Source organism: Xiphophorus hellerii, chromosome 2, assembly GCF_003331165.1.
Source record: "Xiphophorus hellerii strain 12219 chromosome 2, Xiphophorus_hellerii-4.1, whole genome shotgun sequence".
NCBI lineage: Eukaryota > Metazoa > Chordata > Actinopteri > Cyprinodontiformes > Poeciliidae > Xiphophorus > Xiphophorus hellerii.
The window spans coordinates 9,720,494-9,744,146 of NC_045673.1; the positions used below are offsets into that span (position 1 = coordinate 9,720,494).

Below are 23,653 nucleotides of genomic sequence, written 5' to 3' on the forward strand. Positions count from 1 at the left end.
GATCAGACTGCGTGGACCCCGAGGACCCCACCGTCATCGCTGAGACCGAGCTCCTCGGTGCAGCAGCCTCCATTGAAGCCGCAGCCAAGAAACTGGAGCAGCTCAAGCCCAGGGCCAAGCCCAAGGTAACAAGTGCCCCACTCAACCTTTTTCTACCCACTCAAACCCAAACACAGCTTTCTGCGATTAATCAGCCGGGGAGTCGATGTGGGATGTAGGTAGGAAAAGGTGACGCCGACTTTGAAGTGGAGTCCTCTTTTTCTGTAACTGATCTGCTGACATGAAATCATGAAAGGAGAGAATGAGACTATGTTACATACACACAGCATGTTGACTCAGAGAGCTCGTCCAGTGAGCTAACTTATAAAACTTTCTTCAAAGCTACTCTTGAACATTATTTTGAACTGCATTGCCAGGAGATGTAATTACACAGCTGGGTTGTCAGGCTTATGTTGGATTGAGCTCAAATGTGCACTGAACTGCTGTGACCCTTTGTGAAAGAGAAATTCTCTGTCCTATTGAACTTATTTCCTTTGTTTTGTAGCTCTGTTTTTCTTCTCTAATCTACTACTGCTTCACCCCTGTACTCACTCTCCAGATCAAAACCAAAATGTGTAGCATAATGTACAGGCAACATAGGTGATAATTTATACTACATGTGCTATAAGACTACTTTTATGTTTTTGTTCTCTATGTAAGTAGGTGCTGTCTTTGTGGCGTGCTCTGCATGGTTGTAGTGTTTGTTTATCTGTCTCTGGACATTTGTGGTCTTGTGACTCCAAAGCTTTCTCCCCTTTTTTATTGTTCTTCCTGTAAATGTGATCATCAGTCCAATCTTCATCTGTGTGACTTTAACATACAGTACAGACCAAAAGTTTGGACACAACTGTATGTCCAAACTTTTGGTCTGTACTCAATACAGACCAAAAGTTTGGACACACTTTCTCATTGAATTCAATGAGAAGGTGTGTCCAAACTTTTGGTCTGTACTGTATGTAGATTTAGGTTGTCCTATTTTTGAATGAAGACCATGTAAAGTCATGTCTCATACTATAGATACTATAATTCCATGGCAGCAAAGCAGAGCTTTTGTTTTAATGGAAAGAGATTAATCAAGGAAAGGATTTTCATATTTTATGTGTCAGTAGCTCCCTCTAGTGAGCATATTAAAGACAACAGAAAAATGAAACCTTAAACAACTAAACATAATTTAATTTCCGTATTTGCACAGATAAAAGATTATTTAGTCACATACAGGATGAAACTAAGACAAAAGATTACAATGACAGAATTCCTGGGAATGCAATATGAAAACGATACAGAAGAAACGTGATTTTCAATGCCTTGCAATACTACTCGCCTGATTTGAAAATTTTCTACGTTTATGTTATAAGTACTGTTAGAAGTATCAAGTACAAACTTCAATTCAATTTACTGGGATTTTATGTGATAAATCAACATACAGTTTTGTATAACTAGATGTAAAATACAAAATATGATGTAGGACTGCATTTCAGTGTGGTTACAGCAGCAATGTTCAAACATGAAAACCCAGACCCTAGTCTGGGTTTTTTTTCCAGACTAGGGTGTAGATGGTGCACATCTGTGAACATCACTATTCCAGGCTACCAATTGAAGATTTGTAACCTGTGGGCCAGCATAGCACATGAAAATATTTTGATCATAACCGTTCCGTTGTAGAGCTGGTTCTATATTTGGCTTTGCTATCCTGCTGGAAGGTGAAGGTGAGTCTTTTGGAACCTCAAACATTTTCATAAATCTTCCCATCAGCTTTGGCCAGCTTTTCTATCTGTGCTGATCAAAAGCATTCCCATGACATTCTGTCAGGACTGTATATCACTTTAGGTATATTGTCTTCAAGGCGACATGCTGTGTTAGTTTTGCTGTACAAATGAAATTTCATTTAGGTCAGAAGGTTATTTTAATCTTATTTGTCCAGAGAGTATCAACTGTGTCCCTCTACGTGGCTTTAGTTTGCAGTTGTTCCAGACTCTTCCTTTTTTCCGATGTTAGATAGGCATCTGTGAGATGTTCAAAGCTTGAGATATTTTTTGCTGCCTACTTCTGCTTTAAATTTATCCAGAACTTTATCTCTATGCCGGTGTGTTCTTTGGTCATAAAGGTGTGTGCTCACTGCTCCCTAATATTTTTTTTTATTTTACACGTCAACTCTATCCGCTAGTTGGAGGACTCCTTGACACCATTGGTTTTATTGGATCTTATTTATATTAGAGTAAAGAGGGCTGAATATATATCCATACCACACTTTTTTATATTTTAATTTCTAAGAAAATTATTTTTTTAAAAAAACATTTTCATTCCATTTCATCTACAGTATGCTTGTTTGAGTCAGTCATATAAAATCCCAATACATTGAATTGTAAGGATGAGAATGAAAACCTCTGCAAGGCTCAGTATACAGTGTGATTCACAAACTGTAGAGCTCTATTAACTGGTATTTTTGGAATGACGCCAATGCTATCACAGAGAGAGAAAACTAGCACAAATACTGTTATTTATCATAGCCTAACACAGTTCCAAGCAGATGTTTAGTCTTTATTTATGTTCCCAACAACCTGCCTGAATTATTCCTCTTCCGTTTTACTCCCCTCTGCTCTTTTCTCCCTCATACTTTCCGCCCTTTAAGAGCAGACGACTCTCCTGCTCCCAGCATGCTTCCTCTCTCCCCCCCTCCCTTCCAACTCCCTAAGCCATTGTAGGCCTGGAAGCCTTCTCTGCAGGGCTCTGTCTGATATGTTTGATATATTAGGTTGTTATTCAGTCCAACTATATATCAAACATATTCCTACAGTGTCCCGCCCTGTCTCCAGCCACGTGTGCCTTATGTGTTTATGGAGGTCTGTGGTCAATCACATCTTGTTGACTGCTGATGCAGAGAGGGCCATTTGTTGAATGTCCCCGAACTGAACCTCTGTGATTTTTCATACTGTTCTTCAGTTCATTTGGCGGAAATTACTGTTTATGTTCACATTCTGCTTCGTTGCTCAAAATGTGTTATATCTAGATTTGTTTAATGTGAAAGATGAAATTTAACCTCAATACACTTTATAGAAAAAGTTGTCACTGAGGCTGTGTTATTTGTGGCTCGCTGTATTTTACAGATCTGAGGATAGATGTGTTATTATTTTTACCTTGGTTTCATCCATTCATTGCAGATTGGGATTTGTGACTTTTTGGGGCTTTTTTTCTCCAGCAGGCTGATGAGACACTGGATTTTGAGGACCAGATCTTAGAAGCTGCAAAGTCTATCGCTGCAGCAACCAGTGCTCTTGTAAAATCTGCATCTGCAGCTCAAAGAGAACTGGTGCAACAAGGCAAGGTCAGAAAATAATTCCTTCCATACTTTGATTGTTATGTGGGCATAGTACACGTACACTATACACCCAGCATAGTCAAAAAATGGGTTAAAAATGGGTCTGACTGTTGAATATCCAACAGTCAGACTATCAAAAAGTATGTTGAAAAAAATGAATCTTAACTAGATTACATAATAACTAGCTATTTGGGTTAAACTGTTTTTTGCTTTTAGCCTCATATTGCCTTAAAATTATAAATGACAAATGGACTTTATGCTACAGACACATTCACCAATTTGCACTCACAAACATGCACACACTGAGTGGTAGGCCACTTGGGGTTAAGTGCCTTGCCCAGAGGCACATTGATATGTGACAGGAGGAAACTGGAATCAAACAATCTTTTGATTGCAAGTCTACTACTCTACCAGAGAGCCATAACAATGATAATGGCTCATAAGACTTTATTAACAATTTAGTCAAAGCTTATTCTCATTTGTAAGGTATTATACTTTCTGTGTTTACTAACTTTATGACCAATTTTCTGGAATTAGGGTAAATGTTGAAATTAGGTTGCATAAGCTTTTGTTAACTGATTATTTGGTAAAAAGTTGGTGTTTACTTAAGTGAATAAACTCATTTACTAAATTCATCACATTTATCACCTAACCACTTCTATAAGCATTTGGCTTAAAGAAATAACCAAGCGGTTTTATAGTGTAATATAACACCGCATAAGATATTGCCTGTCTGTATTGACTTCATGAATAATTATTTTATCAAAATGTGAATGTTGAGCTTAAACTTGCTTTAGCTTGTAGTGGCTGCTTAGCAATTAAATGGCCAATATTATCTTAAGTGAACAAACTCATTCTCTGGTGATGATTGAAGTCATTAACTCTGCTCACTGATATTAGTGTTATTACAAAGCATCATTTCACCACCTGACTATTTCTTATCTCATCCCATGCAAGAGGTTTAGTGAAACGGATGATACTGACAAATAGTTCAAAATGCATAAACCCAGCAGTAGGTAAAGAAATAACCAGCGGTTTTGTATGTGTAAGACGCTTTTATCTTTTCTTTTCCGTTCTTCAGGTGGGATCCAATCTAGCTAATGCAGTAGATGACGGCCAGTGGTCACAGGGTCTCATATCAGCTGTAAGTTACTTTGATATGTTACTGTATAAACTTTGCTTTACTAAATGTTGTACCCAGCCAAGATTAAGTGTGAATTTGTTCATTGCTGTAGGCTCGTATGGTAGCAGCAGCCACCAGTAACCTGTGTGAGGCAGCGAACGCTTCAGTGCAGGGCCACGCCAGCGAGGAGAAGCTCATCTGTTCTGCCAAGCAGGTCGCAGCCTCCACGGCTCAGCTGCTGGTAGCTTGCAAGGTGAAGGCGGACCACGACTCTGAAGCCATGAGAAGATTACAGGTAACACTGAATTACATTAGTTCAGCTGTGAAAAGACACATAACTCATACATGCGCTCACTTTTTCAACACCTTTCTTTAGGCTGCTGGCAATGCAGTGAAGCGGGCTTCCGACAACCTGGTAAAGGCAGCTCAAAAAGCCGCATTTGACAAGACGGAGGATGACAGCGTGGTAGTGAAGACCAAATTTGTTGGAGGCATTGCTCAGGTGAGAGAAAAATCTATGAATGAATCTTGTGAAGTCTTGGATATAAATTCTCCCGACTGCGTGATTTGCCCTTTTCCACTAAATGTTACTGAGCGATTGCATTTCTTGCTCATATATCAAAATGCCACAGTTGTTTTTCTGAAATTGTGATGAGCTCCCACAGATTAAAAAAAAAACCCATCAGATCCCTTTCAAAGCTGTTTACCAGGACATTAACAGCTCCAAAATATCGCACCTCGGATAACTTTGAACTGCTTCACTGCTGGAACAGAGAATATTCATCTCGGCAAAAGCAAACAAAGATCAACAATATACAATGAGTGTTTTTCTGTTGTCGTTGCTTCTTTTTTATGCTGATTGGGTTCCTGTGTCAGTGAGATATTCACAACGACTGAGCTTATGCCCGTCACTTTCCATTTTGCCTGTCATTGTCACACTGATGGGATTCTGGGATCCCACTGTTATTGTAACCAGCTTAGACTGTGATTGACATTTAACAAGGAAGGTAAATAACTAAACAAATATTTGTTTCTATTTTCTCTTTTTTATTACTACCATCAGTAATTATTTATTAAATAACTTCTGATGAACTGACAGTAGACACATATTGTGATTCGTCTTTCAAGCGTGGTATTGATTTTCCAATACAGGGGACTAGCATTAGAAATTTAAATGTGATCAAGTTTGGCTCATATATAGCTTTGCTGCCTATTCACAACAAATGTCACATCAAGGCACTTTTTAAGATTAACTTGTTCAATTCGTCTTCAATTAACAAAAATTCAGATCAGGGAAAACTAAAATCAATGTAATACCTGCCAGCCATAAAGTCAGATTCAGGTCTAATTATATACCATCCCTTTACATCCCAATCACAGTGCAATCAGCGTAGGCTGATCAATTATAGCAACTTAAGAAAAGATTTAAGGAATCTACATGACTGGAGCCTGACCACGTGTGAGCAGAGGAATTAAACATTTCTTTGGAAATGTGTGGTCTCCATCAGCTGTTGCTGTTCTTCACAGATTATTGCAGCTCAGGAGGAGATGTTAAGGAAGGAGCGCGAGCTGGAGGAGGCTCGGAAGAAGCTGGCTCAGATCCGACAGCAGCAGTACAAATTCCTGCCGAGCGAACTGAGGGAGGACGAGGGCTGACTAAGGCAGCAGGCGAGGAGGCTGATGTGCAGATGACAGCATCTCCTGAACGGGAGACGATGCAGGATGTACTGTCGCCCTCTTGACTCCGACATCACTGAAGACTATATTCAGCACTTGAAACAGGCCTATTTGTTGAGAAAAACAAGTGCCTGTGCTTTGTAGTGTACTTGTGTGAGTGTAAGTGTGCGTGATGTGTTTGTCAGTGAATGGCTTCGACATTCAGACTTTAATATAAAGGAAGTTGTTATTGTGAGCAAACAGAGACAAATTGATTGAGTTATTTTCAGTGTAGGTATTAGTGCATCATGAGCATTACTGACTGTTACAGGCATGAATCAGATGCTGATTCTCTCAGTAATCACAGAACATTCTTTAACTGAGGAGAGCATATATGACTGAACAAATGTTCAAAAATGAAGGTCTGTAGCTTATGTTTTACTGTATATGGAAAATCCATCAAAGGATGATTAGAAAGCAGTAAAGGCAATGCCTCTTCAAACTGTGGGCTTGCATGCTCCATTACTCTTAACACATATCGATAAAGCTACTAACCAATAGAGTATTATTGTTCAAAAAGACCCTTGTATCATACTAATCGTGTTAATTGTGGGGATTGTAGCTAAAAGAACAGATTTATTCCTGAATTTAAAGCTAATCTGTTCTTTTTGATGCCAAACACAGATTGGTTTAGAGTGATGTAGATGAAGTGAAGGGACAAAATAACAAAAATACATTGATCCCTACTATCAATCACTTTTATGGAAAATACCTATGAAAAAGAAAGTAGTTTTGTTTAGATATTCAGATCTAAATGTGACCAAATATGTCTTGCTGCTTGTACAATATTGCACTCAAAGGACCCCACTGATTTTTCACCTAAAATACAGATAACTTTGTAAAGTTATAAACAGTATTATTACATTGTTCTGACATGTTTTTCCTTTTGCTTTCATGGTTTAAAATTCCAACTACTTACACAAACCAGATTAAGTTCATGTGCCACTTGTACTCAAACAGGGTTCCTTTGCGGTCTTCAAAAATCCAGAATAGTTTTGAATTTAATCAATATTTTACAGATATAAACAAATGTGGAAGAAAAAAAATGTATTGCTTTTACATAGCTACCATGATGACAGCTATATCTTCACCATATTCAGTGTTGAGTTGAAAAAAAAAGGTATGTTGGATGTAGATATGTCATGGATGTTACTCAGGTGATGTAATAATAAGGATGAACCTTGAGATTCTTTTATTTAGACTATAAATTTATTAGGGAAACAGAAATGAAATTCCTTGTTGAGGCTTCTTTACTGTAAATATTATTTACAATTCTTGTCCAAAGTTTACATACACTCATCAGCCACAAATGTCATAATATTTTTTATTTATTTGAGCTTTTCTTTTTTTCACGGTGAACTGAAGAGAAACTAAACAGCAGCATTTATTTTTAAAACCAACAAAGGGACGGCAGAAGTTTGAATTGTGTGGTCAAAATTTTATGTACAGGTTCAATAAGGTCCTGGTTTACTAGTGGTTGGTCATTTTAGAACTTCTATCTGAATTGGTTGAGTTCTCTTAGTTTGGTTGGTTTATTGGCTTTTAAACATTTAAAATAAATTTTCAGTACAGTTGAGTTCTTTAATGCTTTATTGAGTCCCAAATCAGTTGTGATGTGTGCTGGGATCATTGTCCTGTTGAAACACTAATATGTGTCCAAGTTTTACCTCTCCTGCTCTTGATTTGAGTTCAATTTTAGAGTTGACATTAACATGACATTTATGCTGGTAATGAGTGGATGTATGATACCTCTGACAGATTTAGATTTTTATTTTCTACCAAAGCATTTGTTTATGTTAGGAAGTGAAACAGGCTTCTGTCAAAAGATAGCAAAACTGTTTTGAATTAAATTAATCTGTTTCTATTTAGAATTTATTTAAAAAAAATGTATGTCAAAAATGATTTAAAAATCTTTACTACTAGTGCAGCAATCAAATCGTTCTTTTAATTGCTGATGAGCTTTTTTCACTGTTTTTTTGATGATTTATCTTTAGAAAGAAACTCCAATTCTCTGAGATTGGAAGGCCTCCTTGCCATCTCCCTAATTGTTAGCTCTTCCACAGATTCTGGCAACATTACAATTTCTTCCATTCAGAAGAAATAATTTTGCCAAAATAAAAAGAAGAAATCCCTTTCAACCAAAATCTTTTTGGAGTATGAATAACTTGGATCTTAACTTTGTAACTTAAACATGCCCTGAAGTTTGACCCAGATCTCTAGAAATAAATGTTTAAAAAAGTATTGAACTGCAATTGTTAGAAAGCATTTTTTTTAGAAACGCTGATCTAAGCACACTTTATTATTTTCCCGTTACTGTAAAGTGTTTTTAAAATTGCTTCTATATTAACTTTGTATGTCTACTACACAGGCTACTCCAGCAAGGTAATATTGAGTTACTGCTGTTGTTTGATGGAAAATAAGCTTCTTACAAGGATATTGGGCTTCCACCTCCGGGCTGAAATGAGCATAAATGTTTTCACATTTTTCACACTAAAGACAGCAATTCAAGGCTTCCATCACATCAAATCTTTATTAGGAAACCGCTTCTTGTTGCATTTGAGGGAACTGATAAAATTACTTTTTTTCTTTCTTCCAATAATGCATTACACATGTTTTAAAACTACTGCTGTTCATTTCCTCAGTCTGTCCAGGCCCATGTCATGTCTGCATCGTGTACTAGTGCCTTATTTGAGTCTGCGCTGCAAGCAGCTGAACATCAGGCTGGCTGGGAGCCTGAGCCTTCTCTCTCTGGGTCAGAAACATTATGCCAGTCTATCAGCAAAATCTTTGCCATACTGGGGGCCTATACCTGCCGGCGGTGTTATAGTGCTGATGTTAAAGGGCATCTATGGATACCTTTAGGGTTTAGTTACTAACACTAGATTGCATTCAGTGAGCATGTGGCTACATGTATCTGAGGTAATGAAATTATTTAAATTCATTCAGCCAAATACCGCTAAAACATTGAGCTGAATAACTTCCTTGTTGCATTGTCTAAACCACTATTAAAATGTTTTTATCTGTTAATGTGAGACTAATCCTGAAATATACTATCCAGCAGGAGTGTCTAAGTATTACTGGAATAGAATAAGAGTTGCCATCTCTGTTATAAATAGGTGTTGTGCTTTCTTTAACAGAATGCGTCAGTTGTATCATTTGATGCTGTATTTACAATATTTATCTGGTCACAGAAGTATTTTTTGTATTCACTAAAAATAAAAATAAAACAGTTTCAAGCAAACAGTACTAATTTATTTATTTATTTATTTATTTTACAAACAGATTAATTGATGTTTATATCAATTAAACATCATTAAGTCTTGTGTGGATTTATCAAGTCAAGTCATTGAAAATGTTTTTCAAGTCTGATGTGATTGTGCTTTCACTCTTTAAGTGAACTGAACAGTGAACAGTGTTGTTTAAAGCCTTAGATTTTGTTTTTGTATTCAAGGCTTGCTTTAATTTTCTATGTGGATTGTCTTTGACTCATCGAGTGCCTTACTTGGTCTTCATGATGTTTACTAATGTTTTCTATCCAGCCTCTGAACTCTTCACAGAACAGCTGCAATTTACTGAGATTGAAGTACTTACAGGAAGTTATAAGTTGACTTCTGAAAGTATTTGGTTACTCTGGATTTATTTTAAAGGAGTCAGACTAAAGGAGATAAATACATACTATATGCAAGCCACATGCTTTTGGATTTTTGTAAAAAAAAAACTGTTTTAAGAAATTTATAAGTTCCTCTCAAATTCATAGTTATGCTCCACTCTGTGATAGTATGTCACCAAGTATCTCAAAAAATACATTGAAGTTTGTTGTCATAACATGACAAAAGAATGTAAGAACATGAAGGCGTGCATTTGTCTAAGTAAACAGAAAAGACGAAAAAAAAACAGAAAGATTGTCATTCTGCATTTTTGTCAGCAGATGTCAGCATTGCCCTTCATAGCTCAGTCAGGGGTGAAGAGAATGTTTGGAGAAGCATGTTCGTGTGGAACGATTAGCAGAGGTTTGCCAGACCAAATATGGAAATTGTGGATTCACTTTTTTTTTTCAAGCTTCCCAGACCAGACTTTGAAGTATGCAGAGATCTCCATTTAGATGCTTTGGTCAAGAGGAAGAGCTCACATCAGTTTTGCTCATTCACATACCATTGCACACAGTAAAATTATTTGAGAAGTGATTATTTTCTACACATTCTGTTCTGGGTATGACAAGCCATCAGACAGACTTGATGTGATATTTTTTGCTTGTTTTTACAAAACTATAGCTGATCTTCTCACTGAGTCAGAAGCATGTTGGGGCATAGAGAATGCATAAAGGATGCAAGTCCAGAACATTTCCTCACTGTTCTAATGAAGACCATATTTGGCTGTTTGAGTGTTTTGGTCTCTGCACAGTAGGGAGGGGAAACTGAAGCCATGTGTGTTGAGAGAGATTATCCATCTTTTTCTCACCCTCTTTCTGTGGCTCTCAGCCTCTCATGCCAGTGAAGACCGTGGACCAACAAGGTTTTTCTGGTTAACTATTATCAACTTTAAGATTTTTACACAATCACTGAAACAGACACTGATTTTCAGAAGAACAAAAAACAGGTTCAATTACAACCATCTCTTCCAGATTTAATATTTTCAAGCAGAAATAAAGACATCTTTGAATTCACCTGAGCTGACTAAATTTGTCTTCCTCTCATCAGCATTGCATTTCATGCATTTCTGAAATCCTGTGATATAGTGTCATTTGCTAAAGACAACATTTAGAGTAAGTTCTCTATGTATTAACTCAACATGCAGGTTGTTACCCATCAATTTGCTGTGTTGATGCATGATTCTATGTTCTGTGGTAAATATGCAGTAAATATTCAAAGGGCACAGGAAATGTTTTAATCACAAGTCATAAGTGTATTATCACAGACACAGGAAGGTTGGGACACAAAACAAACTTTATGTTTTCAATGAAAAACACTACTGAAGTCTGGCCCCAACAGTTTGGGTTTACTGCAAAAAAATATTGAGGTTTATGCATCTTAACATCACAAGCTGATCCCTTTTTAACTGCTGTCAAATTATTAGTTACAGTGCCTTGCAAACTTGGCTTTTGAACTTTAGAACCAACATTCTTTTGCGTTACAACAAACTTTGATGTATTTTATTGGAACCAATATGATAGACTAACAGACTAGTGCATAATTGTGAAGTAGAAGAAAAATTATACATGGTTTTCAAAATTTCAAAAAATTGTCATCTTTTTGCATTTAACCCACTATGCTCTGATGTCATTAAATAAAACCTAGTGTAAATAAAAGTCTTTAAATGTCATCTAATTAGGAAAAATAGTTTGTTTTATCCTCAACATGTAGATGCAGCAAGCAAGCACAGGAAGTTGCTCTGGTCAGATAAAACCAAAAATGAACTTTTTGCCCCACATAAAAACATAAAATGTGACAAAAAACAGTAGTTACACTTCATGAAAAACAGCATTTCTAATTGTCAAACATGATGGTGGTAGAACTGTTAGTCTCAAACATAAAATTCCATTAAGACTAGACTGTGGTTTTTAGTTGTAATGTGTCAACATGTGGAAACGTTCAGAGCACTTTTGCAAAGCACTCTGGATAGCTCATGAACAGGTTACTTAGTTGAAGGAAGATCTAACAACAGTGAATCATGTGATTAAGAAATAGACTAATTAGGAAAACAGAAGTGTTCTTTGCCGCACTTATTTATTTTCCTACTTCCTTCACAGATGTTTTCCAGTCAGTCAACTGAATTAAAACTGTTTTGCAAAGACAAACTTTAAAAGGTTCAGTCTCTACATGTGCAAAAAGATTTTGCACAGTCTCTACATGTGCAAAATCCTCAGTACCCCTGAGGATTGCCTCAGGGGTATTGAAATCATGCATCCTTTTGTGCTACCTTGTGTTGGTCTATCACATAAAGATGCATCCTAAGAGGCGTAGAGCTGCAGTTTTAAAAAAGAAGTGGTCATCCCACAACACTTTTCAGATTTTTATTTCTGAACAGGTTTAAAACACTGGACCTGTTTTTTTCCCCTGATAATTATCTGTTACTTACTCATGGGTTACCACAAAATATCCGAATTAAATGTGTAGAGGTTAATCAGCAACAAAACAAGGTTCGAATGTCTTTGTCTCTCGGGTTAATCGTTCACCTTTTCATTGTTGAGTATACAACTGCATTATTATTTATAATAATGCAGTAATGCTTGAGCTACTCTGGTTTTTCAGTTATTTATAATAATGCAGTCAGTTATTTGCTAAAAAATTTTATTGCTAAAGACACAAACTGCAGTGACATAATTTGCTAATGTTGTAGTAGGGTATATAATTTTAAAATCCTTAAATAATCCTAATTATTATGAATTATGCAAATTCATAATAAGAGTTTAAGGTCAGATTACACTTTGACTTTTCATTCTTTCTTGATTTTATATCATTTAATGAATAAATATCATTACATCAGAAAACCCTCTTTTGAAAGGTATTAAGAGTTTTAAAATAAAACTTACATCGGGTGAAGAAATTCCTTTAAAAGGCAGAAAACTAGCTATGCTATCAGTGAAGCACAGAGAGGTGGAGAGAGCTTTTGCTCGGAGCGGTGGAGTAGAAAGTGAGGTTTAAAAAGAATGCCTGTCAGGGAGGACTTTGGGGTTTTAGGGCTGGGTCATTTTCTTTCTCTCCCTTCTCATTTTCTGTGGTCCTTTGTGCACTGAAGAAAAATCTAACCCTTTTCTTGGGCCAATCTTTGGGCAATGTCAGGAATGTTCCCCTTCCTTCCTTGATGAAATCTCTCCAAACACACCTGCTAAGATTTTTTATATATACAGTACAGACCAAAAGTTTGGACACACCTTTTAATTCAATGAGTTTCCTTTATTTTCATGACTATTGACATTGTAGATTCACACTGAAGGCATCAAAACTATGAATAACACATGTGGAAATATGCACTAAACAAAAAAGTGTAAAACAACTGAAAATACCCCTTATATTCTAGTTTCTTCAAAGTAGCAACCTTTTGCTGTGATTACTGCTTTGCACACACTCTGCATTTTCTTGATGAGCTTCAAGAGGTAGTCACCTGAAATGGTTTTCACTTCATAGGTGTGCCCTGTCAGGTTAATAAGTGGGATTTCTTGCCTTATAAATAGTCGTGAAAATAAAGAAAACCCATTGAATTAGAAAGGTGTGTCCAAACTTTTGGTCTGTACTGTATATATATATATTTTTTAGCAAATTCTTTTGGATATAATCCTGTCTAGAGTGTGATGCAGTCCACACTTATTAGTAATCTGAGGACAATTTGCCACCTTTCAAATTACTCAAGCTGATAATATAGGTGGAAACAGTATTGTTGATGAAATCTCATATAACACGGTGATATTTAAAATGCTGCTAAGATGTGCTATTCATTAGCAACTGCTTTAGGAGAACATCAACTTGCTAGCAATTTGGATTTTCAGCATTATTGCTGTTACTAAATTAGCTATTCTGCAAACTGTTATGAAGTAGTAAAGAACCATACAACATTTACTTTCAGAAAGAGCATTCTAGCTGTTTTTCAAATATTTATTATTCAGCATGGATCTCAAAATGCTGACTTTGTGAATGAAACAACTTCTGTTGTTGCTACCATGCAACAATCATCAAGTTTAGAACTTTGTGTTCAGGTTTTTGGTACTTTTATGTGAACACACTCAAGCAGTGTTGGCAGAAAATCTTCTTAAAAAGGCAGATGAGCCGAAACTCTGTGGGATAAAGCAATAAATTACAGCGTGGTTTTGCAGAAGTGAGTGAGGTCATTGTATCTGTGACTGCCTGTTGTTTAAGCATATTTACATACCGCTCTTCTGTGTGCTGTAAGACACATCACTTCCTAACATAAACCTGGGAGACAGCAGCTGATGGATCTAAGAGAGGCCTTTCCTCAGCTCTTGAACACTATTGCTATTTTAGGTCATCAACTGGATTCTCCCATTATACCAATGCTGCATCATATCCAGTATCAAGCTCTGGTTTAATGTGAATAGTAAACAGAGCATGGAGAGAATGACTCGTGATGCTTTATTGGTTGGAATTAGTCATTGTCGAGTCAATCTAAGAAGTCGCAACAATATTGCTTCCAGTGGTAATAATAATTGCAAGTACAAGGCTTATACTTGGTTAGCAAATGACTCTTTACCTTTTAAAATGCATCTTTCGACTAGTTGTTCAGTTGATTTATGTTGGCAATTTCAAATGCATTGACATGGTTCTATGAAATATTTCATATTTCAGATTCCCCGTTTCCAGATGCTAACAGGTGAGACCTGCTGGTATGTGTTCTGTAGAAATGTTAGTTGCAGACAATATCTTCTGAGTGACAATGTTTGCCGTCTATTTCCCCCGCATGACAGCACAGCAGCTCCGTCAGCCATCATGTACAGAAGGCACAGTATTTCTCAGTCAGCAGTGACACCACGGCTATATTGGGACCAAACTGAGACTTAAAACTTTGGTGCTAATTTTGGACAGCTTCGCAAGTAACATAAGGCAATATCCATTAAATCTAATCCCCCAGCGCCAGACGCAATCATCCCAAGTCAGGTTCTTTCTAAAGGGTTCGCTCTCATTTTTGTTTGCTTTGTTCACGGTTGAATAAGTGCCAAGAACTTGATGTACACCAGGGGAACTGACTGTTTTGGATCGTTTTGCCAAAGTGAACTGATATGAATATTCTCATTAGATTTTGACAGCTTAGAATGAGATTAAGCACTCGTTCGATAAAATCCCTTCGCCTTGAAAAGGAGATTTTCCTTTAAACACGTTAAGTGTCAGCCAGAGAAGAAAATATTTGGCTTCTTCTCCTCTCTCAGCCCAGTAGTCTCCCCACCCAGCATTAAAGCTGAATAAACACTCTCTCTTTCTCACTAACAGTATTTTTTTTTTGTTTATCAATGCTGGCGCCAGATTTAATAAGATGATTTAGTGTAAAGATAACTAAAATAAATATTCATTGTGACTTAGTTCACGGTTTGTCACATTTTCTTTCACTTTTAGCTATAACTCTTAAGTGTCTTTCTTGGATCTGAATTTGTTTTGATGGCTATGGTTTTGAAAATAAGGGGATGTATTTCAGAGAAATAGACATTTGGGATATGTGCTGTACTTAATATAACTGGAAATTGAAACAGATGTTTATTAGTTCCATGCAGAGTTGTGAAAGAGGTTGAATTTAATAATTGCTTTATAGGTGGAATTTAATCATTACCAACATGGTCAAAATTCAATCGATTCCATTTATTCCAATCCAGATCAAATCATATATCATCCTAGTCAATACTAACTGATGAAGGTTAATGTAAAATGGTGCATAGCTTTCTAACTTTATGTAGAAATAAAAATCAGAATGACCTGGAGTGCATTTTGTCCACCCTCTTGTGCTCTGATTACCCTAAAGGCAAATTCATTGCAACCGATTGCCTTTAGAAATCAGATAATTAGTTAATAGAGTCTATCTGTGTATACCTGAATTTTAGTATGTACAGCTATTGTGAAGGTCTCAGAAGTTTGTTAAAAACTTGGGCTACTCTGATTTTTCTATTTCTGTGTAATCTATGTGTTCTTTGACACAATAAAATTACCATTACCAAAACCATTACCTAACCCTATCAACTTAAATTGACAGGCTAACAAGAGGAGAATTAAACATAGGAGTAATCGAGAGATCCATTTTAACTCTAAAGGAGCTGCAGAGATTAACTCAGGTGGAAGAATATTTTGACATTGCAACTATTATTTGTGAACAAATCTGGAATTTATGGAAGAGTAGCTTGCCTGCAAACCACTGTGACTGAAAAAAAACTAAAAGTGCTTAGTTCACTGAAAACACTATTTCCATGGTGGTACACAGTGGTGACAGAGCTTTAAATTGATGTATACAGTAACTCTGATGGACTTTAAGATAATTTGCACAGAAAATTTGCAGAAACGTAAATTTCTCATTGTGAATTTCAATTAATTCATCCATGATTCAGAATTTCTTTAAAAGTCTGAAGAGATATCTGTAAGAGAGATGGATCAATGTGAGTGTGTTAATTTCGCACTTGTGTCTCTCTCTTTTTGTTGCTCCTGTACTGAACTACGTGTCTCTTACTTGGGGATTTCTGGGATACCTCACATCCCCTGGTTACTTTGGGCAGGATTAAACTTTCATTGAGGCTTAGATGAGGCATGTTCAAGAACGGTGCTGCTCTTTTTGTACAGAGAATAACATCTGTGTCGGTATCAATAATGTTGCACAACAAAAATGACCAACATTCAAATTTTTTTTTCATGAAGGGCTAAACTTTTATGGCCAGGATTTTTGTAGCTCTGGTTGAGCATATATTTGGAGTATATTTTTATTCAGTATTGCCTCAGGCTTTATATTCTTACCATATGTGCTTGCTCAGTTTACTGGCTTTTTTTCTGAAGGTCTTGTGTTCTGCACTTTCTGCAAGTTCAAATTTGATATTCTTCCTTCTTGATTTGTTTCAAATCTATTATTCCAGCTCATTGTATCATAGTGGATGATTTGTCCTTGTTTGCTGTATTGTTTTACTTATTTACTTATGTTGTCATGTGTGAACACAGTGAAAGACGAACTGTCTCTTTTATAAAGGAAAACAGGGGTGGGAGAGCTTATTTACTGATAATTCAGTAAATTTGAATTTTTAATAAAGTAGGGGGGGGGGGTTTACACATGAAAAGTTCACCTTTTACAGTGCTTTACTCCATTCTTTTAATATGTCTTCATGAAGACATAATTACCCCATCATGTAGTATATACACCTCCAAGGCTCCATGACCAGAACTCGCCAGACCACACCAGATGGTCATCTTTTTTTCTCTCTCTTCTATCTGTTCAGTCTTTAATGACTGGCTGTCCACAACTCTTTCATCTAGATCCCAAGCTGAGCACTGAGTCTTAGTCAGAGGATAACCATCATGGAGTTTGATCAAACCCGAGAGCTACAGACAGACTTTGCTTTAAGAAATCAGGTGTTGCAGAATTGTGGGTTCCTCTGGCATTTCTCACCACTGAGAGACCACTGTGACCCAGTTGCAATGAACAAGCCAGTTGCTGGCTTTCAAACAGCTACCCAAAACCACACTGGAATGTCTCATCATGAGAGTCTCAAATGAACTTCACATTATAGCTTTCATTTGGCCAAGCTAAGCTCAGTTAAAGGTGTGGGACTCATAAAAAAATGGGGCTCTATGCTCTCTGCTTTCAAACACAAACTTACTTATTTTCATCTTGATGGTATGAGAGGAAGCATTAAAGAGAAGGCAGTATTTTAAAGAAAAATTATCAGTGTAATAAAGAAATCCTAGAAATCCCCATATTGCCAGAGTTTCTTTCTTTGAGCCCTACAGCGCCAACAGACAGCCTGTAACCAGGAGAACAGAAGCTGAGCAGTAAGTGCATACCAAGAAGTTTTATAGCACCAAGGAATGGAAAAAATATTGAGTGGCCTTTGACTTTGGACTTCACAAAAAGCCCCCACAAGTTAGCTGTCTTCTCTGTCAACAGTATTCAACCTTGCTCACACCAGGGAACCCATATATGGATAAAGATACAGTGCAGTGAAAAAGTATTTGCTCCTTTTCAGACGTGATTCAGTTTTTGTCACATACAGTACAGACCAAAAGTTTGGACACACCTTTTAATTCAATGAGTTTCCTTTCTTTTCATGACTATTGACATTGTAGATTCACACTGAAGGCATCAAAACTATGAATAACACATGTGGAAATATGCACTAAACAAAAAAGTGTAAAACAACTGAAAATACCCCTTATATTCTAGTTTCTTCAAAGTAGCAACCTTTTGCTGTGATTACTGCTTTGAACACACTCTGCATTTTCTTGATGAGCTTCAAGAGGTAGTCACCTGAAATGGTTTTCACTTCATAGGTGTGCCCTGTCAGGTTAATAAGTGGGATTTCTTGCCTTATAAATAGTAATGAAAATAAAGAAAACCCATTGAATTAGAAGGTGTGTCCAAACTTTTGGTCTGTACTGTACATAATCCAGTAAATTTTAACATTGGAAAAAAGACGACCTGCAGTAAATACAAAATGCAAATGCAGGTACCCAAACCACCTATATAAAAACAAAATCCCTCAAAATCATTAATTAAATGTCATTGACCACATTTCTTGGCAGTTTCACAAACCACACCCAGGCATGATTAGTGCTTGGTCTAATCAACATGAAGTAGATTCATTGCCGGTTATGGGTTATGAGCTGGTTAATAATAATTGTGGTTGCCAAGGGTAGAACAAACAGTGGGGCAATTACTTTCTTAGAATAAAGAATTGAATGAAGTCATCACTTGAAATCTGCTTTTTGTGTTTACAACAGCTGTGACTGATCTTAAGATTTGTTTAATAATTAGAATGAAAAGATGGACTACTGCAAGCCAGTTATTTGTTGGTGTTGGTTTCTCCATTTTTTATGTTGTATTATGTAACATTATGCATAGATTTATGTGAAGATTATTTGATTCTACAAATAACATCATCCTGTTACTAAAGGAGCTCAGTCAGTTTTCAGTCCCGAATGCAATGAATGCAATGAAATCATTCCAGATTGTTGAGAAATTGTTTTGGGTTTAAGCCGGATTTGCTTAGGACTTATTATTTGGGATATTATAATCTAATATAAGTAATTATTTTAGTTGCAGTTGTTTCATAAATCTAGTTAGCATTTGATAGTTAGTATCTGGTTCAAAACTAACTATTGTGGACCTTTAACAGAATGGACTCTATATCCCATGGTGCTTTAGAATGAGTAGAAGAAGAACTTGAGGTTAGAGGAAGAAGTGAACTTAGGACCCTTGGTTTTCCGAGAAAAGAGCTATGTTAGCTGAATGCCTACACTCTGTCGTATATTATGTACGATTCGTTGATCCTTTTTTTATTCACTAAAGTTCATCTGAATAATCCATCTGACTCCTTTTCGTCTTTGAATTAGTCGAATATACAACACAGATTTTGTAATTTTGCAAATCTGTGACTTCTATTTGTAATTTTTATTTTTATTTTATTTACTTGTCTTTTAATTTTTTGAATGTATGTACCTACTTGTGTTTTTAATAAAAGTGATGATGATGACGATAATCAGGTACATTACAGAAATAGGCACAAAAGAAGGAAGCAAACACTTTTCTCCGTATTGTTTTAAGGATTTTCCCACTGATTGCAAGCATATAAATACCTGGACCTTTAATATACAGCACAAAGAACTAAAGACAAATATTGTAACAGAGATGTCCTCAAGATGCAGGGCAGTTCTAAGCTGATTTTAGATTAGTTAGACAGTTAGCACATGTGTGGGAGAGGATATCCACAGGCCCAAAGGAAAGGACAGTAAGCTTTTATGTCAACGATGAGTCCTGATCCCTGCAGGAGGAATTTCTCTGCTCCTTATCTAGAAGTAGGAGGAGTTCAATCTCTCTGTAAACAATCATTTACTGTACTTCCCTATTGACTTCCCACAGTAGGCACAAATAAGTGTCAATGTTGGGTTTATAAGGCAGAGTGTAGCACAGATTGACAGTGTCTGATTAAATACTCCTGACTTGACCTGTCTAGCCTTTTGAGAATTTAATTTTACAGAAGGATTGTAGCTTGGCATCCCACATGAGTGTGAAATGAATCGTGACAATCCCCCCAGCCCCCACCAATGCTTTGGCCCCTTCCTGCTCTTTTTGTCTAGGCTGACTGAGCAGCATCAGATTTGGCTGATGGTCTTGTCTCTCTGTACATCCCATCTGAAGGGGAAACACAAACAAACCATCTGGGAGGAGCATTGTAGAGGCCACAAATATGCCTCCATTATGACTCTTGCCCACATTTGTGTTTGCAACACTGCCAGCTTTGCCTTTCTGTTTTTTTGTTGTTTTTTTTCTCAGTTGCTCATCTTGTGTCGGTAATGAAGTTGTTTTTCCAAACTGCTTCTCGAGAAAGGCTTCTTATCTTTTCAAATTTTTCCAAAACTTACTTTTTAGGACCTGCCAGGAGAGAATGTTTCTTGCACTGTCCCAAAAGTATTTCTTTGTGCTCTATTTCTGACTTTTCTGAGAATTACTACAATCTGAAGGATGACAGATCCTTTCATTTAACAACAGCTATTTTGTTCTACAGCATATTCTTGGTCCTGGAAAAAGCTTCTTATCTCTGGAGCACCTGCAGCTGCAATTATTGACCTTTGTGCCCAAGGAATTTGAGTTAAATTGTTAAGATTCAGTCTAGAGGAAACAGTCTGATGTGATGAACAAAGTTCCCATTGGCCAAACGGGAAGTTTAATGAATTGCACCAGAGAAAGTAACACTTTTGTAAGATTTATACCCTTAGTGACAGATTTAGGATTGCCCAGTACAGCCGGAGTCAAAATGTCACAACCTTATTGCAATTGTCCAACAAGCCAAATATTGTTTCTGACTCCATGCCCTTGTTACATTTCCATTTCTTCTTGCACCCCCAAGTAGACAACCCTTACTGGTACCTGTATATATAGTGCTGGAACATTACTGTGAAGCCCACCATCAGTAGGTCGTGGGTTTGGGTCGGATTACAGCTTAGGTTGCACCAATCCTGAGGCCCCCCTTTTGGTTTTCGACCATTGCCCTGCATGGACCTATCTAATTGCACGGGTAACCGTCCTAAAGAGCCAAGAGGTTTTCTCTAAATATAAACTTGGACGATGTCGGCAGAATCTACTCGACAAGAAGCCTGCCTGCTCTTCCCAAAGCTTCACCCAGTGGCAATTCCCCCAGCATGAGGAGACAGCTGCCCCTAAAATGTCCATGCAGTGTGCAGTTAGCATTGCATATAAAATAGACATTAATGTATGGGAACACTGAAGTGTAAATAAAATGTCCCGCTGATTCCTATATAGAGATTAAGGTTTACAGAAAGTCTTCATGAGTACAACGTTAATGAAGTACAGTTTTGTTTCTCTTATCCTCTTATTTGCACCATGCTTCTCAGAGGTTGACTATATTGTGTTGACAATAACAACACTTTGAAGAAGTATTCATGCCTATCTTCTTTTACAATCACAAACTTTTATCGGGATTTTCTGTGGCAGAACACAGTAGTGATGTCCAAAGCCAGGAGGAAGGTGGATGGAATTAAATAACACACTGGAGAAAGCAGAAGGCATTGTTGGTTTGCCTTGCAGCAGGATTACAGCCCTGAACATACAGCAAGAGCTATATGTTCGTATATCGTTCGTATATCAAAGCATATGTGTTAGAATGTCTCAATCCAAACTCAGACATAAATCTAACTAAGAATTTGTGACAAGGCTTGAAAATTGAGTTCCACAGATGTTCTCCATCTAATATGACAATCTCAGTTGTTTGTTTGTTTTTTCACTGGGAAGGAATTTCAGCTTCCAGATGTTTAATACTGGTTCAGATAAACTCTAAAAGACTGGAGATGTTTTCCCTGATAGGTGGTCTTGCAAAGGATTGACTCAGGGGTACTGAAATCATGCATCCTTTTGTGCTACCTTGTGTTGGTCTATCACATAAAATTTTAATAAGGCACACTAACATTTGTCATTGTAACATAGATAAATGTGAGAAAGTTTAGGGGGTGAAAAATACATTTGCAATGAACACTGCAGGCTATAGTGATACAGTATCAAATTAATGAGGCATTTTGAAAGGCTGCTATTTATTGTCTGGGAAGATAATGTGTTTTACTACTGCCACTGTCTGATTATTACAATTTAAGATTTAACTCTGGGTTTAAAAAAAAAAGACTGCCACAATCCCTTTGGGTTAGGATTAGAGTAGATGTGGTTTTTCACGTCTACTCTGACGTGAAAGTCAGAGTAGACTGACTTTCACTTTCAGAGTACAACTATAAATATTTTGTGACCTCAGAGGTGTGCCCAAGTGATTCTGGATGCCATCATTTTTAACAGCCCTTTTTATAAGCATGTTTGCAGTAAAGTTATGCATGGTTGAGAAAGTTTTGGAAATGATAATGCCATTAATGTGCATGTCCTTTACCTGTTGCTGCACCTGTCCCACTCTGCTGCTGACCCACTTCAGAATGCTCCATCATGATCCTGAGAGGTAAACAAAATTCCATCATGTTAGAGAAACCTTAGATCCAACTGGAAATCCTCAGATTAGGCTGGAAGTTGATCAAAAATGAAACTGAGAGAGATGAAGTGGGATATTCCCTGAATTTCCCATTTAAAGGGGAACATTATTCCAGAGATTAATGGCTCTCGGAAACATTAGAAGTGTTCGGTTTTTTACCCCAAAAAATGCCACTGGTGTTAATTGTTTTAATTCCAGTTTAAAACTAACCAAACTGTAGCTTAATTTCATTGTCATTGTCTGATCTAGTGGAATGCCACAAAGTGCTTGTGAGGCACATTTTTTCCCCCACAAAATTATATGTCAAGAACTTTTTTTTTTTTTCACTTCAGCAGCAGGGAAAAATAAATGTCTTTTGGCTGGGCTGTGGCTTTCCTAAAGGCCTTGAGCCTTAAATATTGAAGGAGTTTATGCTGTTCTCATGATGTGCAGGATAAAATAACATGAAAGAATACAAATTTATGACCTATTTACTTTAGCTTTGTTGATTTTCATCAGATTTTCCTACGGAATGTATCATGGAACTTTTTCAGTACATTTTCAGCAGTCTTTGGATGTTTTTCCAAATTATAATAGACTCTGTGCTTTATTCACTGTGCTAATGTACTGCAGGAACACACAGCTATGGCTCATTTCCTTTCTCAAAGTGTCACAGGAAATCCATCCAACAATTTTAAATGAAAGAGATTTTTAAGGTAATTAAGTTCCAGCAGACTGCCTTTAATTTGTTTAACTAATACCGAAAATATGCTGCTGGGTGTTTTACACTAAAGTATGAACATCTAGCTGTCATGAATCCAAAACGTATGTTGTGCATTTTACAAGGCAACATCTGATTTGTATGATAAAGATTAAAAGAGTGTTTTGATTGTACAGTGCTATCAAACCTTTTCAAGATGAGACACTATGTGAGAAAATAAGCATTTTCAAATTCTGATTTTATTTACTTAACACAAAAATGCAATTGATTTCCACCCTTGCTAAATTTTCAAATAGATATAATTAACCACATTTTTGGAAAATTGACTAACTTTACTATACTCAAGCTTAAAAACTACAACTGATAATATAAAGAAATGAACTAAACAAAATCTGTTTGACAACATAAATTAGTTCAAAAGATACTAAAACACAACACATCATGCCCCGACCTAAAACTAATTCAAGAACAGCTGAGAAGCAAAATTCATGACATTTATCAGTCTGAAAAGGATTATAAAGCTAATTCTAAGGTTTTGAGACTGGTATGTACCAAATTGAGAGTTAATATCCGCAAATGGAGTGGCCA

At 36.7% G+C, this 23,653-nt stretch overlaps 1 protein-coding gene and 1 long non-coding RNA gene across 2 annotated transcripts in view; one reads left to right on the forward strand and one right to left on the reverse strand.

Moving 5' to 3' along the window:
- The window catches only part of tln2b (talin 2b), a 104,645-nt gene extending 95,207 nt beyond the window's left edge, over positions 1 to 9,438 (forward strand). Inside the window, 6 exon segments of the mRNA XM_032582982.1 lie at positions 1 to 125; positions 3,236 to 3,361; positions 4,437 to 4,499; positions 4,591 to 4,773; positions 4,855 to 4,980; positions 6,006 to 9,438. Coding sequence (XP_032438873.1) covers positions 1 to 125; positions 3,236 to 3,361; positions 4,437 to 4,499; positions 4,591 to 4,773; positions 4,855 to 4,980; positions 6,006 to 6,134 — 752 coding nt within the window. The 3' untranslated portion in view covers positions 6,135 to 9,438.
- The window catches only part of LOC116732643 (uncharacterized), a 27,674-nt gene continuing 4,139 nt past the window's right edge, over positions 119 to 23,653 (reverse strand). Inside the window, exons 2-3 of the long non-coding RNA XR_004341825.1 lie at positions 22,270 to 22,328; positions 119 to 272 (exon numbers count right to left, since the gene is read on the reverse strand). This is a non-coding gene — a long non-coding RNA (uncharacterized LOC116732643). The remainder of the gene's footprint in view (positions 273 to 22,269; positions 22,329 to 23,653) is intronic.